The 21,696-nt window shown below is 37.0% G+C and overlaps 1 protein-coding gene across 6 annotated transcripts in view; it reads left to right on the top strand.

Annotated features, from left to right (window-relative positions):
• Nucleotides 1-21,696, top strand: part of WDR19 (WD repeat domain 19) — a 38,139-nt gene that overhangs the window by 7,727 nt on the left and 8,716 nt on the right. For all 6 annotated transcript variants that reach the window (XM_048941299.1, XM_048941297.1, XM_048941296.1 and 3 more), the window contains 22 exons: nt 588-700; nt 1,889-2,062; nt 3,010-3,080; nt 3,862-4,034; nt 4,125-4,239; nt 4,501-4,607; nt 4,943-5,065; nt 6,699-6,848; nt 7,391-7,538; nt 8,134-8,338; nt 8,888-9,047; nt 9,615-9,725; nt 9,996-10,105; nt 11,173-11,230; nt 12,153-12,299; nt 12,400-12,482; nt 13,595-13,678; nt 14,742-14,888; nt 15,696-15,820; nt 16,807-16,919; nt 17,691-17,759; nt 17,941-18,018. In XM_048941299.1, coding sequence (XP_048797256.1) covers nt 588-700; nt 1,889-2,062; nt 3,010-3,080; nt 3,862-4,034; nt 4,125-4,239; nt 4,501-4,607; nt 4,943-5,065; nt 6,699-6,848; nt 7,391-7,538; nt 8,134-8,338; nt 8,888-9,047; nt 9,615-9,725; nt 9,996-10,105; nt 11,173-11,230; nt 12,153-12,299; nt 12,400-12,482; nt 13,595-13,678; nt 14,742-14,888; nt 15,696-15,820; nt 16,807-16,919; nt 17,691-17,759; nt 17,941-18,018 — 2,664 coding nt within the window. The remainder of the gene's footprint in view (nt 1-587; nt 701-1,888; nt 2,063-3,009; nt 3,081-3,861; nt 4,035-4,124; nt 4,240-4,500; nt 4,608-4,942; nt 5,066-6,698; nt 6,849-7,390; nt 7,539-8,133; nt 8,339-8,887; nt 9,048-9,614; nt 9,726-9,995; nt 10,106-11,172; nt 11,231-12,152; nt 12,300-12,399; nt 12,483-13,594; nt 13,679-14,741; nt 14,889-15,695; nt 15,821-16,806; nt 16,920-17,690; nt 17,760-17,940; nt 18,019-21,696) is intronic.

Below are 21,696 nucleotides of genomic sequence, written 5' to 3'. Positions count from 1 at the left end.
TTTTACTTTTGTCTAACAGTCACATGCTCTGGTAGCAAAAATGGTATTAAATAGTAGTTCACTCAACCTCTCTTCAACTCTGAAGTCCAGCAATGATCCAGGTTTCATCAAATTAAATGATATACCTAGACTGATAACAAACTGAAAAAATGTGTGTAAAGAAAGCTGAGCAGACTTTCTTACTTGAAATAGCAACATTCTGATAGTCTTCCCTTCAGCTTTCCAGATAGAAGTTCTGTGGATCAAAAAACACATTGTAGTGCAAGTGAGAGTAGTCCAACAAGATGCATGTGATCTCCTGTCTTTCCTCAGAAGAAGTGGGGCTCTCCTATTGCTTTTGCAGGGACAAATGCTGAATTTGAGATGTGTGTTCTACTGGGCTTGCATTTAGAACTGTGAACCACTGGCTCACAAGGGAATAGCCTGAAAATCTCTTCCATTATTAATAAGGATTCAGGATTCAAATTCATAGCATTCTTAAGGATTATTTTAAGTTCCAAATCTCATCTTTTAGAGAGGGTGTTGAGCCTTATTTTAATGTGACTCTATTCCTCCTGAGTTAATTTTTTCTTTTCATTCATTGGCAGGTAAGTGTAGTGGTTGGCAAGAAGACTCTCTTTCTTTTTAATTTGAATGATCCTGATAACCCAATTGATCTGAAATTTCAGCAGCCTTATGGCAGTATTGTAACCTACAGATGGTAAGCAGAGCTTCCTTAATGCAGCATTCTCATATTAACAAGCTGAAAGATTTCCTCAGTCGTTCTGATAAATGCTGAAAATGAAAACATGTATCCACTGCGCACAACGAACTTTTCTTAAATGTATGAAGCTAGGTTTTCTAATTTTTAACAATTCAATGGCTGAGAAGGTAGGATTGCCAAAATGTAATTGCCCCTGGTATGTTCTGCTTTAGAATGGTAATACTGTTACTGTCCTGACAATAGATAAAATTGAGGGCTCAGTAGGTTTGGGTGAGTTGCTAGTGGAAGAGCTATGGTGGAGTTGCATCTTTCAGCTACTTTGTTTACAAAGTTAGGTAATGTTTTTGTAGCTCCCCTGCTGGGTGATATTCCTTTGCAGAAATTCTGAGCTAGAAGTTTCAGCTCTGCACCCAGAAGTAGCTGTGCTGTTTCTGTATTTTTGAATTGTGACACGGTGTCTGTTCAGTCAATGTGCTGTTAACATTTAATGCTTACGCTTAAATTCTGTAGCTGAATGTTCTTTATTTTGGGGCACCTGACAAGGTGTGCCCAGATTTTTTCCTTTGTAATATTGTATTTTTTCCCAACTAAGCAGATGAGACATTTGTTTGGATTAACCTTGGCATGCTTGTAACTATTTCTGTTTTAACCTGCTTATTTGTACTTGACACCGTGAATATGAAACTATCTATTCACAAACGCACACTCTGGCTTTACTGCTGTTTGTAGCAGTGTGCCTTAAGGGCTGAATGACTGCCATTATTATTTTTAGCATAGCTTTGATAAAAACGGACTCAGCAATAACCTTGAAATTGAAGTTTCCACCTCCTGGCACGTTTATACTAATGAAGATACCAAAGTTCTTTCTCCTAGCATCACTGCCATGTATGCTGCTTGCAGAAAGTAAAGGGGCACAAAAGAATGTAGAAGAGAGGATAAAAGAGGATTGAATGCTGAGCACCCTTGTGTGACAAATTTGTATTTGTTCTTTAGGAATCTTTGATTGCTTTTTCCTTAATCTGTATTATACCCTGTTGTTCTACATGATATGTATGGATTCCCATAACTTGATTATTTTTCCCATTAGAAAGAGGGGTTGACAGATTACCTCAGTAGCCTGAAAGAAAATGCATTTTGCATAATACATAAATAAATCTCTTTTGTTATTTTTTTTCCTTTTATCAGGTATGGTGATGGCTACATTATGATTGGTTTCTCACGAGGGTGTTTTGTAGTCATCTCTACACACATTCGTGAGATAGGTCAAGAAATCTTTCAAGCTCACAATCATAAAGATAATCTAAGCAGCATTGCTATATCACAGTCATTAAACAAAGCTGCATCAGGTGGTGACAATTGGTAAGTGACCGTTTTTATTCATAAAGAATAGACTTAATCTCATGTAATTCTAGCTGTTTGGCATTAGAGCTAGTCTTCAAGGCTTCCAAAGAAGTCTGTGAAGAGAAGATGAGAACAATTGCTCTCTGGAACTGCCTCTTTGCCTAAAGGTAGAAGAAGCTAATCTTGACCAATATCTCTGCACTTTCACTTAACTTTATTGTCATTAATTGTGTTTTTAGGGTTGTTTTGTTTTTTTCAAGTAGATAAAATTCAATACTGATTCTTTTTCTAATCTGTTATTCATCAACTGAAAAGTCCTAATTTCTTTACTATGGTTGATTGGACATAGATGCTTAGCAATGTAACTATTCATTTAAATCTGTACTGAATGTACTGATAACCTGATAACTTCTGCCACTTGGTCTTAACTGCAATCTAGAGAAAAGTATAAATGTGCAAGCAATTAAGGAGAAAGTAGTTACAGACTGAAGTTCTTCCAAAATGTATTGTGCATATGATAGAACATGCCCTACAGCTCCTCTTCCACTACTTCCTGTTCCTGTAATAACTAAATTCTTCAGTGGAGAAGAAGCTGAGGGACAGCAGTAGTCTGTTCTGTCCTCAGTTCTCTGTGTGACCTTACAGGCTGTTGATTTAAGGCACTTGCACATCGAGAGTTAGATACCTATGAGAAAAGCATGGTACAACTCCACATCAGTTGTACAATAAGTATGTTTTTTTAAGCCATTCTTTCACACATACTAGGTAACATGAAAGCACATGAAAGCTATCAGTCTCTTCACTCCTCGTGTGTGTACATTGCTCTTTAGGAAATTTTAGATATTCTGCATTCATGCTCTCGTTTTGTTCCATTAGGCTGTCTTAACTGGGTTGGGTTGAGTTTCTTACAATTTATGGTGACTGAGAATTATGTGAGTGAGAAAGACTGTTTATTTTTGTTTTAGCATTAAAATTCATGATCTGTCAGACCTGAGAAAGATGTATGCCATAATAAACTTGGATGATGAAAACAAAGGTATGTTAGTAATTTCCTTGAGGGTGGCAATTTTTATAAATCAGGTAAAAAATAGAATTTTGTGCTTGTTTACATGTATGTATTAAAAAAAGTGTTGTTGAAAAACTATGTAAAAATGGAATTTATTATGAAGTTTTTATTTCCCAACTAATATGCATTAGGTGATCCATAGCAAAAATGAGAACATACGGTTATTTTTTGAGAGCTTTATTTTATCTTTTTGAGGAATAGAGAAGTGCAGCTCGAAGAATATTTGATCAATCAGAGTTTGTTAGGTTTTAGGCTTGTGACTTTTTTGTGCAAGTTTGTGTTTTTTCATCTGCAATGTGGTATATTCAGATAATAGGATAATGCAGATTGTTTTCTACTTCTTTCCATGTTTTTTGGGTGGGTGAATTTCTTAATGCTCTTCTGCATCTCATTTACTTAGGGGGGATGATACTTAATCTGGTACACAAGTTTTCCTCCAGTGGCTTCCAGAACATTCTTATGAGACAGTGTTCTTAGGTGTGAGTTACCACTATTGTATTGTGTATCTGAAAGTATTTCAGTCAAGTCTTTACTCTTAGGAAGATGCTAAATTAGTGAATTTTGGGTTTTGTCCGAATGATTCTATTTTATCTTGGAAATATTTTAATTGGTTTGGTTTGAATACATTAGTACCTATATTCCTAGGTGTGAATTCCTCCTACTGTTACATTTCGAAGTGAAAACATTGCTTCTTTGTTTCATTTCAGTAGCCAAAGAAATGATCTTTTGCCAAAACTTGTAAATGTTTTAGGTGTCAATCAGCTGGCTTGGACAGATGATGGACAGCTGTTGGCAGTATCTACACGAAGAGCATCCCTGCATGTTTTCTTGACAAAGCTTCCAGTCCTTGGCGATACTTGCAGTACGCGGATTGCTTACCTCACTTCTCTTCTTGAAGTTACTGTAGCCAATCATGTGGAGAGAGTATGATAACCTTTTCCTTTTAAACTTCGTTTGGATAAAAGGAGAGTAAGAATGACTAATGGATGGAAACTGATACTGCTTTTCTTACAGGAGCTACCAGTTACTGTCTCTGTTGAAGTAGAGCCCAGTTTCATTGCTGTTGGTGTTTATCATTTGGCTGTAGGAATGAACAATCGGGCTTGGTTTTATTTGCTTGGAGAAAACAGTAAGCATTAATTTCATTCTCTTATTTTAAGCAGCCACATTGTTGCTTGTCTTTTTTAATGAATGTGGCATTATGCTTAGCAGTGCTGGACATTCTGCATTGTGCAATTAAAAAGAATGAATTACCAAATATCCCTATTAGGACAAAATAATGATTTTCCCAAACTGAAGAAGTTATTACAAGACATTGTAATTAAATGAAATCAAACTTCAAGTTCCGGATATTGGTAATGAAATGTTGAATGTTTCTCTCTCTCTGTAGACGTGAAAAAGCTTAAAGATGCAGAGTATCTGGGTACAGTAGCAAGCATGCATCTTAATTCTGATTACGCTGCTGCTCTCTTTGAGGGTAAAGTCCAGTTGCATATGGTAAGAGCTCAGTCAGTTTGGATTTCTGAATTAGTAGATTTAAGCTTGAACAAGTTCAAGAAATCTTTAAAATGAGATAAAGTGGAGTAATCTTCTGTTAATGGAGATAGAAATAAAGTTCTTTATTTTCTATGCTGGCTAATGAAAATATAAAACTGATTTTCTGGAAACTTTAGAAATATAAGCTAGTCTAGAACAAGTGAGAGAAGCTGTTTTCTTGTGAATTGTTTGTGTGATAGGAAACTCATTTCTGGACAGCTTGATACAGGCAAAACTCTGATATCAACAGTGTAGTTACAGTGCAGACTTTAAGTTCATTTTTTTCTTATGTTTAGATAGAAGGTGAAGGTGTGGATGCTCAGGAAGAAAGAGAAACTCGACTCTTCCCAGCAGATGATGATAAATACCGAATTTTGTGCCATGCTTTAACTGGTGACTTCCTCATATACGGCACAGACGTGAGTATTATCTCTGTTCTTAAGGATCCTTTAAAATTGAATATATTTCTGTTCAAATGATTTGAATTATTATCATTTTTTTAAGAAAAAATGATGTTACTGAGAAATTCACTTTGGATTATTTTCTATGCAAAATTGCATCCAACTTTCCCTTACAGTTGCACTTATATGAGATGTTTTGGCAGGAATGTTGTCTTACTAATGTTTGGTTCAAAACACTGCTTTTTAGTAGCAGAATTTAATTTTGTTGCAGTAGTGAGATAATTGGCAGTCAAAGTATCTTCCAGATATAAGAAAAAAAGTATAGGGCTTATTTTGAATATATTGATTCAAGTGGTAACATGATAGATGTGGACTCAAAGATAATGAGGTAAGCAAGTGTTATAGTGTAAATGTAGGTCTCAGCTTACTATTGAACCATTTGACAGATGATAGGGATTTTTGTTTTTTATTTTTGTAAGTGTTTCAACAGGAGAAAAAATTAGGAGGACACTGAAGAATAACGTGAAAATGGACTTTTCAGGAGATTTTCCTCTGTATGAGGCATATTTTTTTTTTGTTTTAGTATTTTCTGCTGCAGGGAATACAGGGCACATTTGACATTGTACTGTGCTCTTTCTGACACATGGTGATGTCCTGACCTTTCAGAGGAAAGACAGAGCTGCTTTCTCTGCTCTTATCACTTATTTACTAGTTTGAATGGTTTTGTAGCAGCTGAGGGCTTTCCTGTTTCCTCAGGTGCCTTTTTAGCTAGTTAAAACTAGTACTGATAAATTTTAAATGCTGAATTTGGAACTGATCAATTTGGTGTGTGCAAGTTTTACAGTTGACTTCAAAAGCCACCTTTTAGTTCTGGTGTTCTTGTTTGTGCAACACTAATTGAGAAACAGTGTTTATCACCAGTGAGTTGGGTTGTTTTTTCCCCTGTATTGGATAAACCTGTACCTACGGATTTCTGTTTCTTCTTGGGAGGCAAATTATTCAGCATTGGTTGAAGGCTAAATTTCTTTCAAGAAAGAAGCAGGCATTTCCCCTCGTTTCAGAATTGCACTGTACTGTCTCTATAAAGCTCAGTGAGTTTTCCTCCCTCTTTTCTAAAACTATTTCATGGTTATCTTCAGCTTGAAGACAAGTGAAGGAAAAAGTGGTTAACTGTGCTCTTAAATGAGGACATCCAAAGGTTATTTGGATTAGTTCAAATCTCTGGATTCTTAGTTTATTTCTGGGTATTTTTTGATCACAGCTAGTTAATGATAGAACTAGTGCTAGTTAGAGAAATAAGAAATAATAAACAGCTGTTCCACTCTCCTGTTACAGTAATATAGATATTCATATTTTTTCATTGGAAAAGGCAGGAAGTGAGTTAGTGAGGTAGTTTTTTTTTCTTTCAAATAAAAAGGCCCTCCATTTTTTTAATCCCACCCTCAAAAAGCCTCAAGTTTTCCTATCCTGCCTACTAATGTCCGGCAATGAGGAAAAAAGTCAAAAGAAACCTGGAAATGCTGTTTTGTTTACATGTTCTTCATACTCAGATCTCTAAGATAGGAAAAAAAATCACCACAATCAAATTCATTATCTACTTGCCATTTACTAGTGTCAATATTAGCCTTTTCTGTTTTTTTTTCCTCATTAGACTGGAGTCATTCATTATTTCTACATCGAAGACTGGCAATATGTGAATGAATATCGTCATCCTGTCAGCGTGAGAAAAATTTTTCCTGATCCTAATGGAACCAGACTGGCTTTCATAGATGAAAAAAGTGATGGCTTTGTCTATTGTCCAGTAAGTTAATGTGGGATAGCTGTGCCCTAATATTTACAAGTTAGGTCTCCAACTATCTTGTAAAATGTGTTTTATAGAGAATGATAAAACTTCTGTTACTCAACACATATGCTAGAAGAAATTGCCAAAAAGGCTTGAATGGTAATGTAAAGAATAGTAATGTGAAGAAATAAAATGTGTCATAGTAGATCAGGGTAATTTAATTATGGTAAATGCCTTTCAGAAATTGTATATTAGTGTATTCCAGTACTGATATTTTAGCTAATGTTAAAGTTCTACCTTTCAGTTTCACTGCCTGTACCATTGCTCTTCTTCCAAGGAAAGTAAATATGCTTGTGACATGTATTTTCTCCATTTACTTCCTTTCTGTATTAAACAATTATGCTATTCAGAGTCACTGCTCATAAGAAAACTTCTTGTAATAAGAATTTCATATTTCTGCTGTTCTTCTATTCCTCTATTCTTAATCATTACCTGAATGAAAATTTAGCTCTTTTCATTAGTCTTGCTTCCTTGTGACTTTACTTCTGCATTCTTCCCAGGTAAATGATAGAATACACGAGATTCCAAATTTCTCACCAACCATTAAAGGAATCCTGTGGGAAAACTGGCCAATGGATAAAGGTGTTTTTGTTGCTTATGATGATGATAAAGTGTACACTTATGTCTTTCATAAAGATGCCATTCAAGGTACTGCAAATGCTTTGAAAATATCGTCAATTACTTCAGTTATTAAAGTAAAACACGTTCTGTTTTTGATTTGTGCTAAATATTTCCACAACTGCGTATGAAAATGAACAGTGCAGAGGTTTTGAAGTGTTAACTGTCTAATAAAAAAAGTAACTGCTGTGTAGGTTTCTCTGCAAATTTCCAGCAAGAGACATTTTGATTTTAACCCTTCAAGCTTCTTGCTCCTGCCCTCTTTTGTCTGATAATTGCACTCTATGCTTCAATTGTATTTTGTATGTTGCAAGAGAAGCTCTTAGGATCAGATGATAAAACTTCTATTCACTTATAGTATTAACCAAAAATGTATCCATAGCTATTTCTGCATGAGTGGCAAGTGCCTAGAGATTTATCTACCAACATTTGGAAAATTATTTTTATCGTTTATAATTTTTAACTTTTTCTATTTCACTGGCAAATGTACTCTTTTACAGTAGATTGTGACTATCAGAATTAGAGACCTTGAGTTAATAGCCAGCAACTTGACCAGTTACCACATTTTTTCCCAAGTAGGACTTTCTTAAATGATGTCTTCTTTCTTCCCAATCTTTGAATCTAGGATCGAAGATTATATTGGCAGGTGGTACAGAAGTCCCCTTTTCCCAAAAACCTTTGCTGTTGTATAATGGAGAATTAACTTGTCAGACTCAGAGTGGGAAAACAAACAATATCTATCTCAGTACTCACAGTTTCCTTGGAGACTTGAAAGACTTTGGACCTAATGAGCTGGCACAAATGCTTACTCAAGCATTAATGTTGAAAAGGTACATCTGTGTTTTAATTCTATCCTGTAAATATTTTTTTCTGTGCTTATAGCTCTATACAGCATAGCTGGTTATCTGAGAATGTCATAATGAATATGGATAAATTAGATTGATCCATCAGGTCATATGATGGTGTCTGTGCAAACCAGAGTAAAAGAAATAGTGCTGCTTTCTGTTTTTCCACTGTCAAGTGGAAGTAATTTGTTCAAGACTGATTTGGGGTCCTATGACAGTGGCTCTTCCAAAACTGGCTGAAGGTTCTTCTTGCCTCACTCTTCTTCCACTGCACTGAAGCAAAGCAAAATCAGTATAATGGAAAAACTGCCAGAATAGGTGATTTCATCAAAAAGAATGGTAAAAATAGCAGAAGCAGAACTGTAAGTTATGCGTTTGCACCTCTCCTTTGTTCCTGATAATTGTCTATCTCTCCATGGCTTAGAAGTAGAGATTTTTTTGAGTTCTCTCTGTCGTAGTATCAGGGAAAAAAAGAGTAGAGAAGGAAATTTAGGTACAGGAAGTACTGGTTTTAAATTACTTTTCCCTTCATAGATTTTCTGAAGCGTGGGGGATATGTGTACTTCTGAATGACCAGTCTAGTTGGAATGAGCTGGGCAAAGCTTGCTTACATCACATGGAGGTGGATTTTGCAATACGTGTTTATCGGACGTGTGGGAATGCTGGGATGGTGATGTCACTAGAAGAAATAAAGGTAAAGCATAGTCCTTTTTAAATGGGGAGTGCTGTGGTTTAATTCTTCTTAAGAATTTCTAATTTCTTTTTTTTATTTTTTATTTTTATTTTTCTTTTTTAGATTATGGGTGAATCTTTTTCAAGAGAGTTTGTTGTAGAGCAGAAAGCATTCAAACCACAGAACTCTTGCTTGGTTTCCTCTTCACGTGGTTGCAGTACTTTACTGGAATGCAGAATTCTTTCCCATATTTTCTTGAAAGGAGTAGAATATACATATTCATGTGTCAGACAAGCTCTCTATCCTTTGCTATTTGTAAGAGAGTGTTTAAAGCCACTTATACGTATTTTTTAAGCTGATTGTATTTAGGCATCTGAAAGTGTACACACAATAGTACCTTAAGAATATACTTCTGCAAGGTGTTGATTTTAGACAGCATTTGTGGCTTTGAGGTACAGTAAGAAAGTGAGGGTTTGTAGAATCTGTTACGCCTGTTATGTGGGGACGTGTTGCTTTACTGTGTACCAGACTGTGTTACCTGTAACTTCTGCTTTTTAATATTGTTGCACCCATTGTGTCCTTTTGCAGGGAATAGAAGATCACAACCTTTTAGCAGGACACCTTGCCATGTTTACTAGTAATTTTAACCTGGCTCAGGATTTATACTTGGCATCCTCTCGTCCTATTTCTGCACTTGAGGTACTCAAAATGAGTAAATATTTTGTATGCAGTTTTCTTCACCTTAATGTTGGAATATTTTACCTTCTGGTAATTCTGCCCTCTGTGGTTTTGTTCTTGCTATTGTGTGACTTGCAGACACTCTCTTTTAAGATAAATGTAGCTCTCTCAAATAGTCTACATCCTACTAGAATACTAGCTGTATAATTGCATTTAGACTAATGTAAAGTGCATATTACAATTCAGAATTTGATGTCTCCATCAGAAAATGGTGCTCTTCTTTGTTAATAGATGCGAAAAGACTTGCAGCACTGGGACAGTGCACTTCAGCTGGCTAAGTGTTTGGCTCCAGACCAAATCCCATTCATATCAAGGGAATATGCACTGCAACTTGAATTCACGTAAGTTCTCCTGTAAAACTGTAGTGTAAGAACATGAAAACCAATGCTCGTGCTAACTAGAACATGCCATTGAGATACTGTAGCTGAGAAAGCTCAGCTGTAATGCTGAGTTACCAGTTTTTGCAGCTGGAAGACCAGAAGAAAAGTTTTGTAGAAATGCTTCATGCTCAAGGCATAGGTTAGCAAGTAGTAGTGATTTTTGATTGATTACAGTATATTTATATTCTTTTTGAATGGTGGGTCCACTATGTAATATCATCTCCTAAATAAGTACTTTGTTGCATGTGAGCATTTGGAAAATAGAGAAAATTCATAGTGTTTAAGACTATTTTCATTGGACAAAAGCCTTGCTTAAAACTTTTGCTTGTTTTTCCTTCAATACTCAAGCCTTCATATTCTTACATTTTAAATAGAAGTGTGTCAGATTTCAGGCCTGACAGTCCTCAAAAGAGAATTATTAACCATTTGCTGTGATATTAAGTCTGTATTGCGGCTCTGCAGATGAAACTCAGGCAGTTTAACATCTAACCTGAGGGGAAAAGCTCTGTATATAATTCCCATTTCTGTAATACCCCCAGAACTGTTGGAGGACAGTCACAGACAGGAGGGAACTGAGGCCATAAATATATATGATGAGACCATCTATAACTTCTGTTCTGATTGTACTTAAAAAAATAAAAAAATAAGCCACCAACTTTCACTGTTAAGCTGGGGGAAAAAAAAGTAGATTGGTTTATTTTCCAGCAGTATGTGTAGAAATAGAGGTGAAATTATTGAGTTGCATTGCATACATGGGTATTCTGTGCCTCTCTGTCATGGAATTCGATTGAGCTCAGTGTAAAGGAATTGAGAGACAGACTTGCCTTTTGATTAATAGCTTAACAAAGGGAAACGCCGTAACATACTGTGTAATTCCTTCTTTTGCATACCTCACATCCTAATTTGCAGTTTTTAATCTCTTAAGCAAAACAGCTGCATGCATAATCTGTCTGAGAGATCTGCTAGGTAGGAAGGTAACGATCTCTTCCAATTAAAACTTGTTCCACATAATTCCAATTTTCTTGCAGGGGCGATTATATGAATGCTCTGGCACATTATGAGAAGGGAATCACTGGGGACAGTAAGGTATTTCATTTCCAGTGCTGATAGCATGTGTAGTTATCAAATACTACACTTACAAGTGTTTTGTTTCAGATGATTTGAATTCAGCTTTATTGTTTCAGTGCTAAATCTACACAACTATTGCTTTGGTGATAGCAGTCCTTCATGTACTTTTTTTGTATTTTTAGTGCACAGAATGGTGCTTTCTCTACTCGTAGAACATTACTGCCATTGTGTTCGAATAGAATAACAAGACTTAGTTTGAGCAGTTTCATAGTAGACGTGCAAACACTGTGGGTAATGTTGCTAGGATTTGTTAAAGCAAAAATCTTCGTTATTCCTTTGGTTATTCTTTGCTGAAATTTTATGTACGTAAAGCCATGCTAGGATTGCATTACAAAGTAGACATCTTATTCAGTAGATATTCCCTTATTCTGGCATTATTTTCCCTAATATTTGCAAAATGCCTATTATGAAACAGCTGAAATAATAATATGGGAATTTAATAGAGAAAATAGCAGTGTTTTCTGAGTTCAAGCCATTTGCCCTTATGAAGGTTCAGTGGCCTTACCATGTTTGGGGAAAAAAAAAAAAATTAAAATGAAGAGAGATTACAAGCTTTTTTTTTTCTACTGTTGGCTTTGAAGGAAAGAATGAAGTAGTACAGAGCCATTTGTAATAATATATTCCCTGTATGCTTGGCTGGGACAGATTTTGCAAGTGAAATACAGAAACAAAAGACCAAAGGTTAAGGAAAAAAAAAATTAAGCAGAGTTGTTCTTTACTAGTAAAAAATAGCTGAAGCTGAGCAAGAATTTGTAGGCAAAAATTGAATTCACCAAGTCCATGTAATGTTTTGTTATTTGGAATCAGTGTTTTGTTACTGTGGATTTTGCCAGCTGCAATTTCTGATACGTAATGTCTCTGCTTTCCATTTGGTTGCTAGTATCAGGAACACGATGAAGCTTGCCTTGCTGGAGTGGCTCAGATGTGCATTCGAATGGGGGATATCCGCCAGGGCGTAAACCAGGCCATTAAGCATCCCAGTAGGTTACTAAAAAGGGACTGTGGAGCTATTCTGGAGAGCATGAAGGTAAATTAACAAAGCCTAAGGTTGAATATGTGAATGCATTAGGATACTTATTCATAATCATAGTTTACAAATGATATTACAATGATTTTCAATATTACAGCAATTTTCAGAAGCTGCACAGCTGTATGAGAAGGGACAATATTATGACAAGGCAGCATCAGTGTACATCCGGTGTAAAAACTGGTAAGTACAGATTGCAGGGAGGTGTTGTTTGTTGTAACAGAGGACTTGACATGGTGCCTTTGGAAAAGAACAAGGCTGCAAATGTCTCTGGTTTTGTGGTTCCTCTCCCCAGGCTTGAACAAGAACAGCATTCACCTCTTAGAAACTTATGTTGGTTTAAATACAGCCTTACTGGAAATGGGAGTCTTCCTTTCCCCCCCCCCCCCCCCCCCCCCCTTTTATTGTGTCACTGTTAGCTGCAGTTTCCAGTCCTTTTTGCATGTGTGAGTGTGCATGGTGTGCAGCCTGCATTTGGTGATTTAATTCATGCAATTTCTTTTAAGTTCATTGAATTTTGTTGGTCATCAGGTGCCTAAGACTTTGAATATTCAGACATTTGGAAATTGTCCTAACTTGCTTGTTCAAAAGGAGTCTATATCTGTTAGCTGTCAATACAACTAACGTAATTTCTGTACATCATTTTAAAGGGGAATGTGGAAGTTTACAGTGGAGAAGTACTATTTTATAGAGAGATTCTGAGTCTTGATTGTTATCTAATTTCATTTTATGCTATTTTAATAAGAGAAACTGAATAAAGCAGAGATCAGAAAGATCCCCTCTCTTTCATGCAAGTGCTCTAAAAATTAGGCTGGAATATTACGCTCATTTACGATGCAAAAATTTATCCTGCTGTGAAAGTGTATCAGCAGCATCATGGTGAACCAAGAGAACACTTGTTAATAAGAGTAGCTTATGTATAGTGACAGACTTGACATGGAAGCAGGGAGGGGCTTGTTTTGTTTCTTCAGGCAGAAGTTCGTTCAGGTCTCCTGAAGCCTTAGGGAGTGCCCTGCGTTCCAGGCACAGAAGGGACATTTAGGGCCTGCCTCTCTGCAGCCTCACACGTGCTCTGCTGTGTTGTGGATGTTGTCATTCAGAGGATCTGCCTGTAATTGCCTCTTTCCAACTATTAAGTACAGCTCTTTAAACATTTTGAAGTGCCTTCAAAGCTTACACATTGTGTTCAAATACTTTCTTTTTTAACCACCTTTTCAGTATTGATATAAACATGCCTGTTCTACTAGAGAAAAAGGAAACCAGAAATGTTTCTTCACTTTGTCTTGTCTTTCCAGGACAAAAGTTGGTGAACTTCTTCCTCATGTTTCATCTCCAAAGATTCACCTGCAATATGCAAAGGCCAAAGAAGCAGATGGCAGGTGTGTTTATCTGCATTTATAGAATATATAATTGTTATTTATGGCATGTGTTATTTCTATAAAATATACTAAAAGACAGACTTTAAATTTTGCATAAAACATGCTTGTGAAAAAGGATTCAGAAATACCCAAGCATGAGTATTTTAAACATAGTCTAAGGACCAACCACTACCATCAGAGACATGGTTTTAATTGATTTTTTCCCATCTAAACATTACTGTCTTTATAACAAAAATGATTGAAGGTCTTACAGTGCTGCAGCAATACAGCAGTCCAATTAATGGAATACTCAAGTTCAGTTTGTTTCTAACAATTCCTTTCATAAAGCTGTGATTTTTAAGGTCCTTCAAAATGGAAATAATCATGGAAGAATTTTTTTCAATCTGAAAGCAAATTACTGTTACATCTTAATAGCTGCTCTTGCAAGGCACTGGATAAAGTGAAATTATTGGCTAAAATGATAAATACCAAGACAGGCCTTTGTCATATCAGCCAATAATCATAAAATTTTAATCACAAAGTTTAGTTTTCTACTTGTCAGTGCCTGTAGGGAAATGGAGTTCAGAATAATGATGGCTTGTAAGATGAGACAACCAAGGCTAAATGCTTGGATGGATGAGACTAGACAATATTATTAGTGTTAACTGCGTAGTGCAAGGATGAGGAATTTCTTTAACTCATTCATGGAACAGAAAATAGACTCATTTTTGAAACTGTGCTACTAGTTTTCTGTTTGGATTTCTTGTTCTCTCACTCCCGAGTGACTTAATGTGGAGCTGATAAAACAGATGAACTACTTCTAAGATATACAAAAAGGGAGGCTTGACGGAGTAAGTTAAAAATACTTCTGTGGTTTTCTACTGTCTCAGCAAGAAATGTACTCCCAAGAGAAAATAATGTGGAGAGAAAAGTTAGTAAACACAAAACAAGCCTATTTATGCAAACTGAAAAGAAGGTGTCACAGAATAACGGCTCAGAAGTAAAATACTGTACGTTTCTTTCATACCATACTGAAAAGAGGTCTTTGAAAATCAGAAAAACTTGTGGAGCTGTAATTTTTCAGGTACAAGGAAGCTGTGGTAGCGTATGAGAATGCAAAGCAGTGGGACAGCGTAATCCGACTGTGTTTGGATCACCTTAATAATCCTGAAAGGGCCGTTAATATTGTGAGAGAAACCCAGTCTCTTGATGGGGCAAAGATGGTGGCCAGGTAACAATTATACGTTAAGAAGTTAATCTCTTTGAGAGCTGGTAACTGTTTCTTTCTTCTGCATTGTTGCCAGAGGGTAGAACTGTGCTCAGTACAGTAAGTGGAATTTTTTTAGAAAGAAATCCTATGAGCTTCTAGAAAATATAATATTTCCTTGAACACATTCTTAATACATCCCATAACTTACCTCAATCTAACACTGCCTTTTCACTCTACTTAAGGAGATTATCACTCTTAAATCGTGATTGTGTTGTCCAAGTTAGTGGTTTTCTAGATGCAGCTATAGAGAGCACCATAAAATTAATTGTTACACACAATTTTCATATTAACTTCTTTCAGGAAGAATATTCTTGTACTTTTCTTGTAGTTTTTATTGCACTTACAGCTTATGAGATGGGCAGTTAGAGTTTTAAAAGCTTGGAAGACGTCATACCTGTTGGAAGTTGGTGAGGCCTGCTGGTGTATCAGACTCAGTTGCTAGTACTTGGTTAATGACTACATATTTCAGTTTAGTGACTTGAGTTCTTTAAAGTTTGGGCAACTAAACAGGTACTGCTTTATTTCTTTCTAACTCTTCAATTGAAAATTACATTACCTGAAGTAGTGAGTTTAGAAAATAATAAAAGTTTGCCATGCTGTGTTATTTGCAGTAAGTTAATTTTAGTAACCGATTTAAAAGATAAAATATGTAGATACAAAATTAGAAATACATCATTCTTGCATGCCACAAAATACTGTATGTTTCTTAAAGTTTGGAGCATTCCTTGTGTTACCTAACTAAGGTATTAATTTGTTCATTCCAACTAGATTTTTCCTGCAGCTCGGTGACTATGGTTCTGCCATCCAGTTCCTGGTCATGTCTAAATGCAATAATGAAGCTTTCACGTTAGCTCAACAGCACAACAAGATGGAGATTTATGCTGATATCATCAGTGAGTATTCCAGTTTAATGCTTTGCACACAGTGTGTTTTACTGTACTTTTACTTGGTTTAGACCAAATTAAAGTGATAAGACAAGGGATGTGTGGTTTTGTTTCCCAGCCCTTTTCATTTCTTGTTTCCAATCACTATTGGCAGATTTGTCATCCTGTTTTTAATTCAGGTCTATAAGCTTTGTTTCACTTCCAGCTTAGGTGTTTTCAAAACCTTGGCTTTGTTAGAGCTCTAGCAGCCTTCTTTGTGGAAAGTTTCACATAAGGATCTAACAAACTGTCTCATCTTTTCAATAAAACATTGAAAGTTTCCCTTTAAAAAATGCATTTCTGCTAGGGTGGGGTAGTTACAAAAACTTCACAGCACTTAGCTTGGTGATACACTATTACAGCTGCTTGTCAAGGTGGGCAGTATTGTTCTATTATTATTCCTTGTGCTTTCTTCCTTCTCTTCTTTCACAGCAGCATGGCTCAAATTGTAATCTAAGTGGGTGGAAACAGGTTTTAAACCTAACTTTGGAGAAGAGGCTCTCTTTATGTGTACAGTAACACGGCATCTTGGTTAGAGGACTCAGCTGTATTGCCTGCTAAATGGTTAGATAGCTCCTGATAATCTTTTACTATGCAATACAGGTATACCCTCATATTCTTAAGCTGTGAAAACGATCCTAATGGTAATCTTAATATCATCTTTTCTATTTTATTGTTGCCAAGACATAATGAAAAGAATAAATAGCATGTCATAGGCCATTCTGTTATGTCTGTAGAAATCCCACTACCGTGTGAAACCTGTGGAAACAATAATGCCAATGCATTATTAGGCCCTGATGTCTGACATTTAGTCTTTTAAGTAGGAAAAAAGCACACAAGCCATAATTTGGTTCTACTTGGCTTTGGTTTTCTCTGTATAACGGGTATTTCTTTGTTAGGGCCCTTTTCTTACTTAATAGGAATGCTCTGTTATCATGGCCTTCTCTCTCTTGCAGCTTCCGATAGTACCAGCAATGAAGATTATCAGAGCATCGCTCTGTATTTTGAAGGAGAAAAGAAACATTTTCAGGCGGGAAAGTTTTTCTTGTTGTGTGGCCAGTATGGACGGGTCAGTACTTAAATGACAAAGCAGTGATGGTTGACTGTTCATAGAAACTGTTGAAAATACTGTACTTCCAAATCAAGTTCACCTGTACACTTTTAGCTGTCTTAACTGAGGCATGTACTGATACAAAAAGGTGTTAAAGAGCTAAGTATTGATTCCATGAGTTATACACTGTCCCACAGATAAACTTTTCATAGCAGTAGGCACGGATTAATGTCAGTCACATTACCCTCAGTGAATTTCTAAGAGGTGTAAACATACAGGTAAAATTTGCAGTATATTTGCTTCACCAATGAAGATTTGGTTGCCGTAAAAATAGTTTGTTAAATAGTGCTGCACACCCGAACATGAACAGATCTTTAAAAAGAAGGAAGTGTGTCAGTTGGCAGGCAGGTCTGTCAGCTGATGCTTGCTAAGTGTTTGACTCCTGCTTACTGAGCACGTGCTAAAAAAAGGTCCTGATTTTTGCAGATTACAGCCATCATAGGTGACTGTGCTTTCAGCTGGAGCTAAGGAGGCTTCTAATGCCACATCAACCACAGCTAGATGAAGAAATATGCCAGGATTTAGCAAAGACTTACATCTTATTTTCAGGATGAAAAGCAGCCATTACCTGTATGGCATATATGGCTATTCTGATGGCTATAGAATACAGTCCATCCGTTGTGCCTTTTTTTTTTTTTGTCAAAAGACCGAGAGAAACAACTTGGTAAAAATGAGAAAAATGTTAATTTCATGTATTTCAACTTCAACTCTTTTTCTACTTCTTTTCAGGCATTAAGGCACTTTATGAAAAGTCCAAGCACAGAAGATAACTTGGCTATTGAAATGGCGATTGAAACAGTAAGCAACTTTGATAAAACAAAATATTACTCATCTTTTTGAGAAGTTTACTTTCAGTAGTGTGGCATTTTCCCATCATCAGTTGATAAACAAATGTAGCTGCAGTTTTTTATGAAAAGTCTGCCTGTGTTGTATTTTTTCTTTTTTCCTCACAGTAATTTCTTCTGTCTTTATTTAATAGGTGGGACAGGCAAAGGATGAGGCCCTAAAAAATGAACTGATAGATTATCTGACAGGAGAGAATGATGGCATGCCTAAGGTATTGTATTTTGTCACTGCTGTTGTGTCCCGTTGCTGTACTACAAGAACATTCGAGTTTATTTTATCCTAAAATTTTGGTAGACACAGATTGCTTTTTAAGGATTGCTTTCACTAAGGAGCGAGGCTTATATGATCGTTCTGTGAGTCATTTCACCCAGTAACTTCAGTTTCAGAAAGATGAGAAAGAAGTGAAATACAGTCATCTTTCTCTAAATACAATGGAGACAGCAGAGGAGATCCAAACCAGTGCTGGCACTGACAAACAGACAGAAGTCAGCTGTTCGGATCAGTTAGCCTGCTGGAGGTTGTCTTTGCCAGATGGTCAGGCAGCATGTGTGTGTGTCTCAAGACAAGCAGCACTCCTGATGTCTTGCACAATGGAGAACTGGTCATACTGTCACAGTGGAAGAAAGTAAGGTGGTCATTAGGGAATGAAGAACAAAAACACGTCAGCTAATGAGGTACGTCGTGGACAGATTTTCAAAGTTATGCAGCCCCCCTTGATTTCATAATCATAGAATCTTCCATCTCCATGTCTTGGGTTGGAAGAAACCTCGAGGATCAGGAAGCTCCAATCCCCCCAGCCACAGGCAGGGCCACCAACCTCCATGTTTAATACCACACCAGGCTGCCCGGGGCGCCATCCAACCTGGCCTTGAGCACCTCCAGGGACGGAGCATCCATCCCATCCATTAAATAATTAATGACCATGTTCTCAAAAGGGAATTAGCCCAAAAACAATTTGGAAATGTGAACTGAGGGGAGAATTTGCCATTGAGATCACCTGAAAATGTAAATGCTTCCTGTGGATGCACAATGTTGGCACAGTGAGGTTATTTCACCTCTAATATCACAGGTGTGGTTTATGATTCTGTTGTGAGGTTAAAAATCTCCGTCTTCTCAGCAGAGTGCCCAAAGATTTAATATGTTAGCCTTCCAGAGACACTAGATAGACAGTTGATGGCTACACCAGCCTTGCTTTTGCAAAATTAGAAATTGGGAACAAACAATTACGTATGTAGGGTTTTTTAATTCACTTCTTAATATGTGTCTGTAATTTGAAGTTTGAACTACAAAGAAAATTATATGAGAAGTAAAAAGTAACAAAACAAAATAGAATCCAACTGCAAGAGACCAGAAGAGAATGAAGCCATTAGAGACATGGTACAACAAATCCCAAGGGAGCCTATAAACAGGAGGGGAATCAACTCTTTGAAAAGGTAGATAACTGCAGGACAAGGCGAAATGGTTTTAAATTGAGGGAGGGAAGATTTAGGTTGGATGTCAGGGGGAAGCTCTTTACAGAGGGAGTGGTGAGGTGCTGGAACAGGCTGCCCAGAGAGGTTGTGGATGCCCCATCCATGGAGGTGTTCAAGGCCAGGTTGGATGGGGCCCTGAGCAGCCTGGTCTGGTATTAAATGGGGAGGTTGGTGGCCCTGCATGTGGCGGGATTGGAGATTCATGATCCTTGAGGTCTCTTCCAACCCTGGCCGTTCTGTGATTCTGAGATCAGTGTAAGCAGAAGTAATTTTGTATTGATGCTGTAAAGTGGTTGGGCAGAACCTGTCCCATCCTGTCTTCTCCTTGTTGGCAGCAGCCTGCCCACTGGCTGTGCTTAGGGCTGGGTAAGGGACATGAGCTGGTGTGATCTGCGTGGTGAAACGGTTCTGAAGATTGTATTCAGCAATTGTGTGAATGCCATGATTACTGTCTTTAACATTCTTTTGAAATTCAGTGTAGAGCTTTCTTTTCCTCCTTTAAAAGCTCTTTCTTGTTCTTCTAAACGCTTTAATCCAATCTGCCATAGTCTCTGTCAGTGAGTAGCATCATTTTACTTTATCATTTTACTTTTATTTGTTTAAAAAACAGAGTAGAAATCAATTCTCCCTTATCCTTATTCTGCTGGTACAGAGCTGCTGCTTCTGAAATTACCAAGAGGGGGGCTTTAGAGAATAGTGGCTTTTCTGTGGTAGTGCTCTTGTAAAGCTGAGTGTAAGAGCAAATTTCAAGCAGGCAAGCAGCAGAAACTTGCTAATCCCTTCAGCACTCATCTTCAAACCCAGCAATCGCTCAGAGCAGCCTGGGTACTTCTTTCAGCCCATGTCACGTGGCTTTAATGAAGCACCATATTCCAAAACTATTGTATTAAGCATACATTTGCTACACTGTTGTCTCATAATAAGCTAGTTTGTAATGTGGTGTTATGTTGACTATTGCATCTGTTGACTTCAGCATGCTGGGATTCTTCATTTGTCGTGTTTTAGAACCTTCCAGAAAGCATGAAGTAGCAAAGTTCTGCTGTTCTGTCTGTGCATGTTTGCTGGGCACAACCATTGCAGAAAGCAAAACTAAGTTGAAATAAGAGCAATCTAAAATTAAGGTCGGCTGGAAAATTAATTATTGGAATTCTGAAGATTTTAGGAAATGTGTTGACAATGGAAAATTCTTTATTTATTGCCTTTTTAATGTCTAGCGTGAAAGGTTAGGGCGTAAAACATAAAGCATTTGTTAAATGCCTTCTACTTGTGTATTTTCTTCTCCATATGTCTGTCACGTCAGTTACTGAAATCTCTTCTTTGAGATGCAGTGAAGGACGTGGCAGCTCCCACAAGGCAGCTGCTCTGTCCCAGGCAGGAGAACAGGGGAGGAGCAGCCCAGCAGGGCAAGTGCAGACACCCACCGAGCCCACACCAGGAGGTGGGAACAGGGAAAAATCACCCACAGCCCACGCAGCATCATTTTCTTGTGCCCCCACTCAGGGACCTCAGGATAAATAGTATCAAAGATACATGCATTTGTTTCTTATCCAGATAACCTTTTCAATGCTGTTAAACTACAGCTCTTCTAGTTTTTGACTGTTTAAAATTCTGTAACATCATTACTTGAAATTAATTATTTTTGCTCACTTCACGTTTTGCCTCATGAGGAAAGTTAAGAGAAGAATTTGACTCGCCCTTATTCTTTCTGCATACTGGTCTTGCTTGCTTTTATTTCTGTGATTATTTCTTCTCTTTTGTCTTGCTTCCTGCGTCTTGGATAGGAAATTAATCTTTGCAGTCATTTCTTTATTGGGAAATGTGTTTATACCTTTCATATTTCTTTTCCCTTGAATTTCTTTCTTGATTCCTTTTTCTTTTTTTGCAATGTGTTTGGGACTTGTATACAAAAGCCATGCAGTGTTCTGGAGTACAGCCCAACTAATCACCTTTAAAGAACTTGTAAACAGTTTAAACATGACATACCCATTGTGTTTGGCTTTACTGATAATATCACAGAATTGTTCAACTTGGTTTTGTGTTTGTTGCTTTTCTTCCTCACTGAGCTGTCCTTAAAGCTGCTGATGTGTTTTGTTTCCAACTTGCCTCTCTCTGACTAGGGAGCATCCCATTATGTGCTATGTTTCAGATTAAGTTGGCCTTGATGAACAGAGCCAAGGATTGTAACATACAGACTGCACTTATTTTAATCTCACTTTTGAAATCACAGCTAGAGGTATAAAATAGTGCCCCTAAACCAGATTTTATTTTTCATGTAACAGTTCCTCTTCCTTGAAAGCGAGGCCCTTCTATCCAAGTGTGTATTTCAACTGCATTTTTAGAAATCAGAATCTTTTGGTCTCTTGTCAATTTTCTTAAAATACTTGCGGAAATCCAAGTCTTATGTTGACCTTTTTTTT

Source organism: Lagopus muta, chromosome 4 (assembly GCF_023343835.1).
Source record: "Lagopus muta isolate bLagMut1 chromosome 4, bLagMut1 primary, whole genome shotgun sequence".
Taxonomy (NCBI): Eukaryota; Metazoa; Chordata; class Aves; order Galliformes; family Phasianidae; genus Lagopus; species Lagopus muta.
This window is presented reverse-complemented; position numbering and strand designations above follow the sequence as displayed.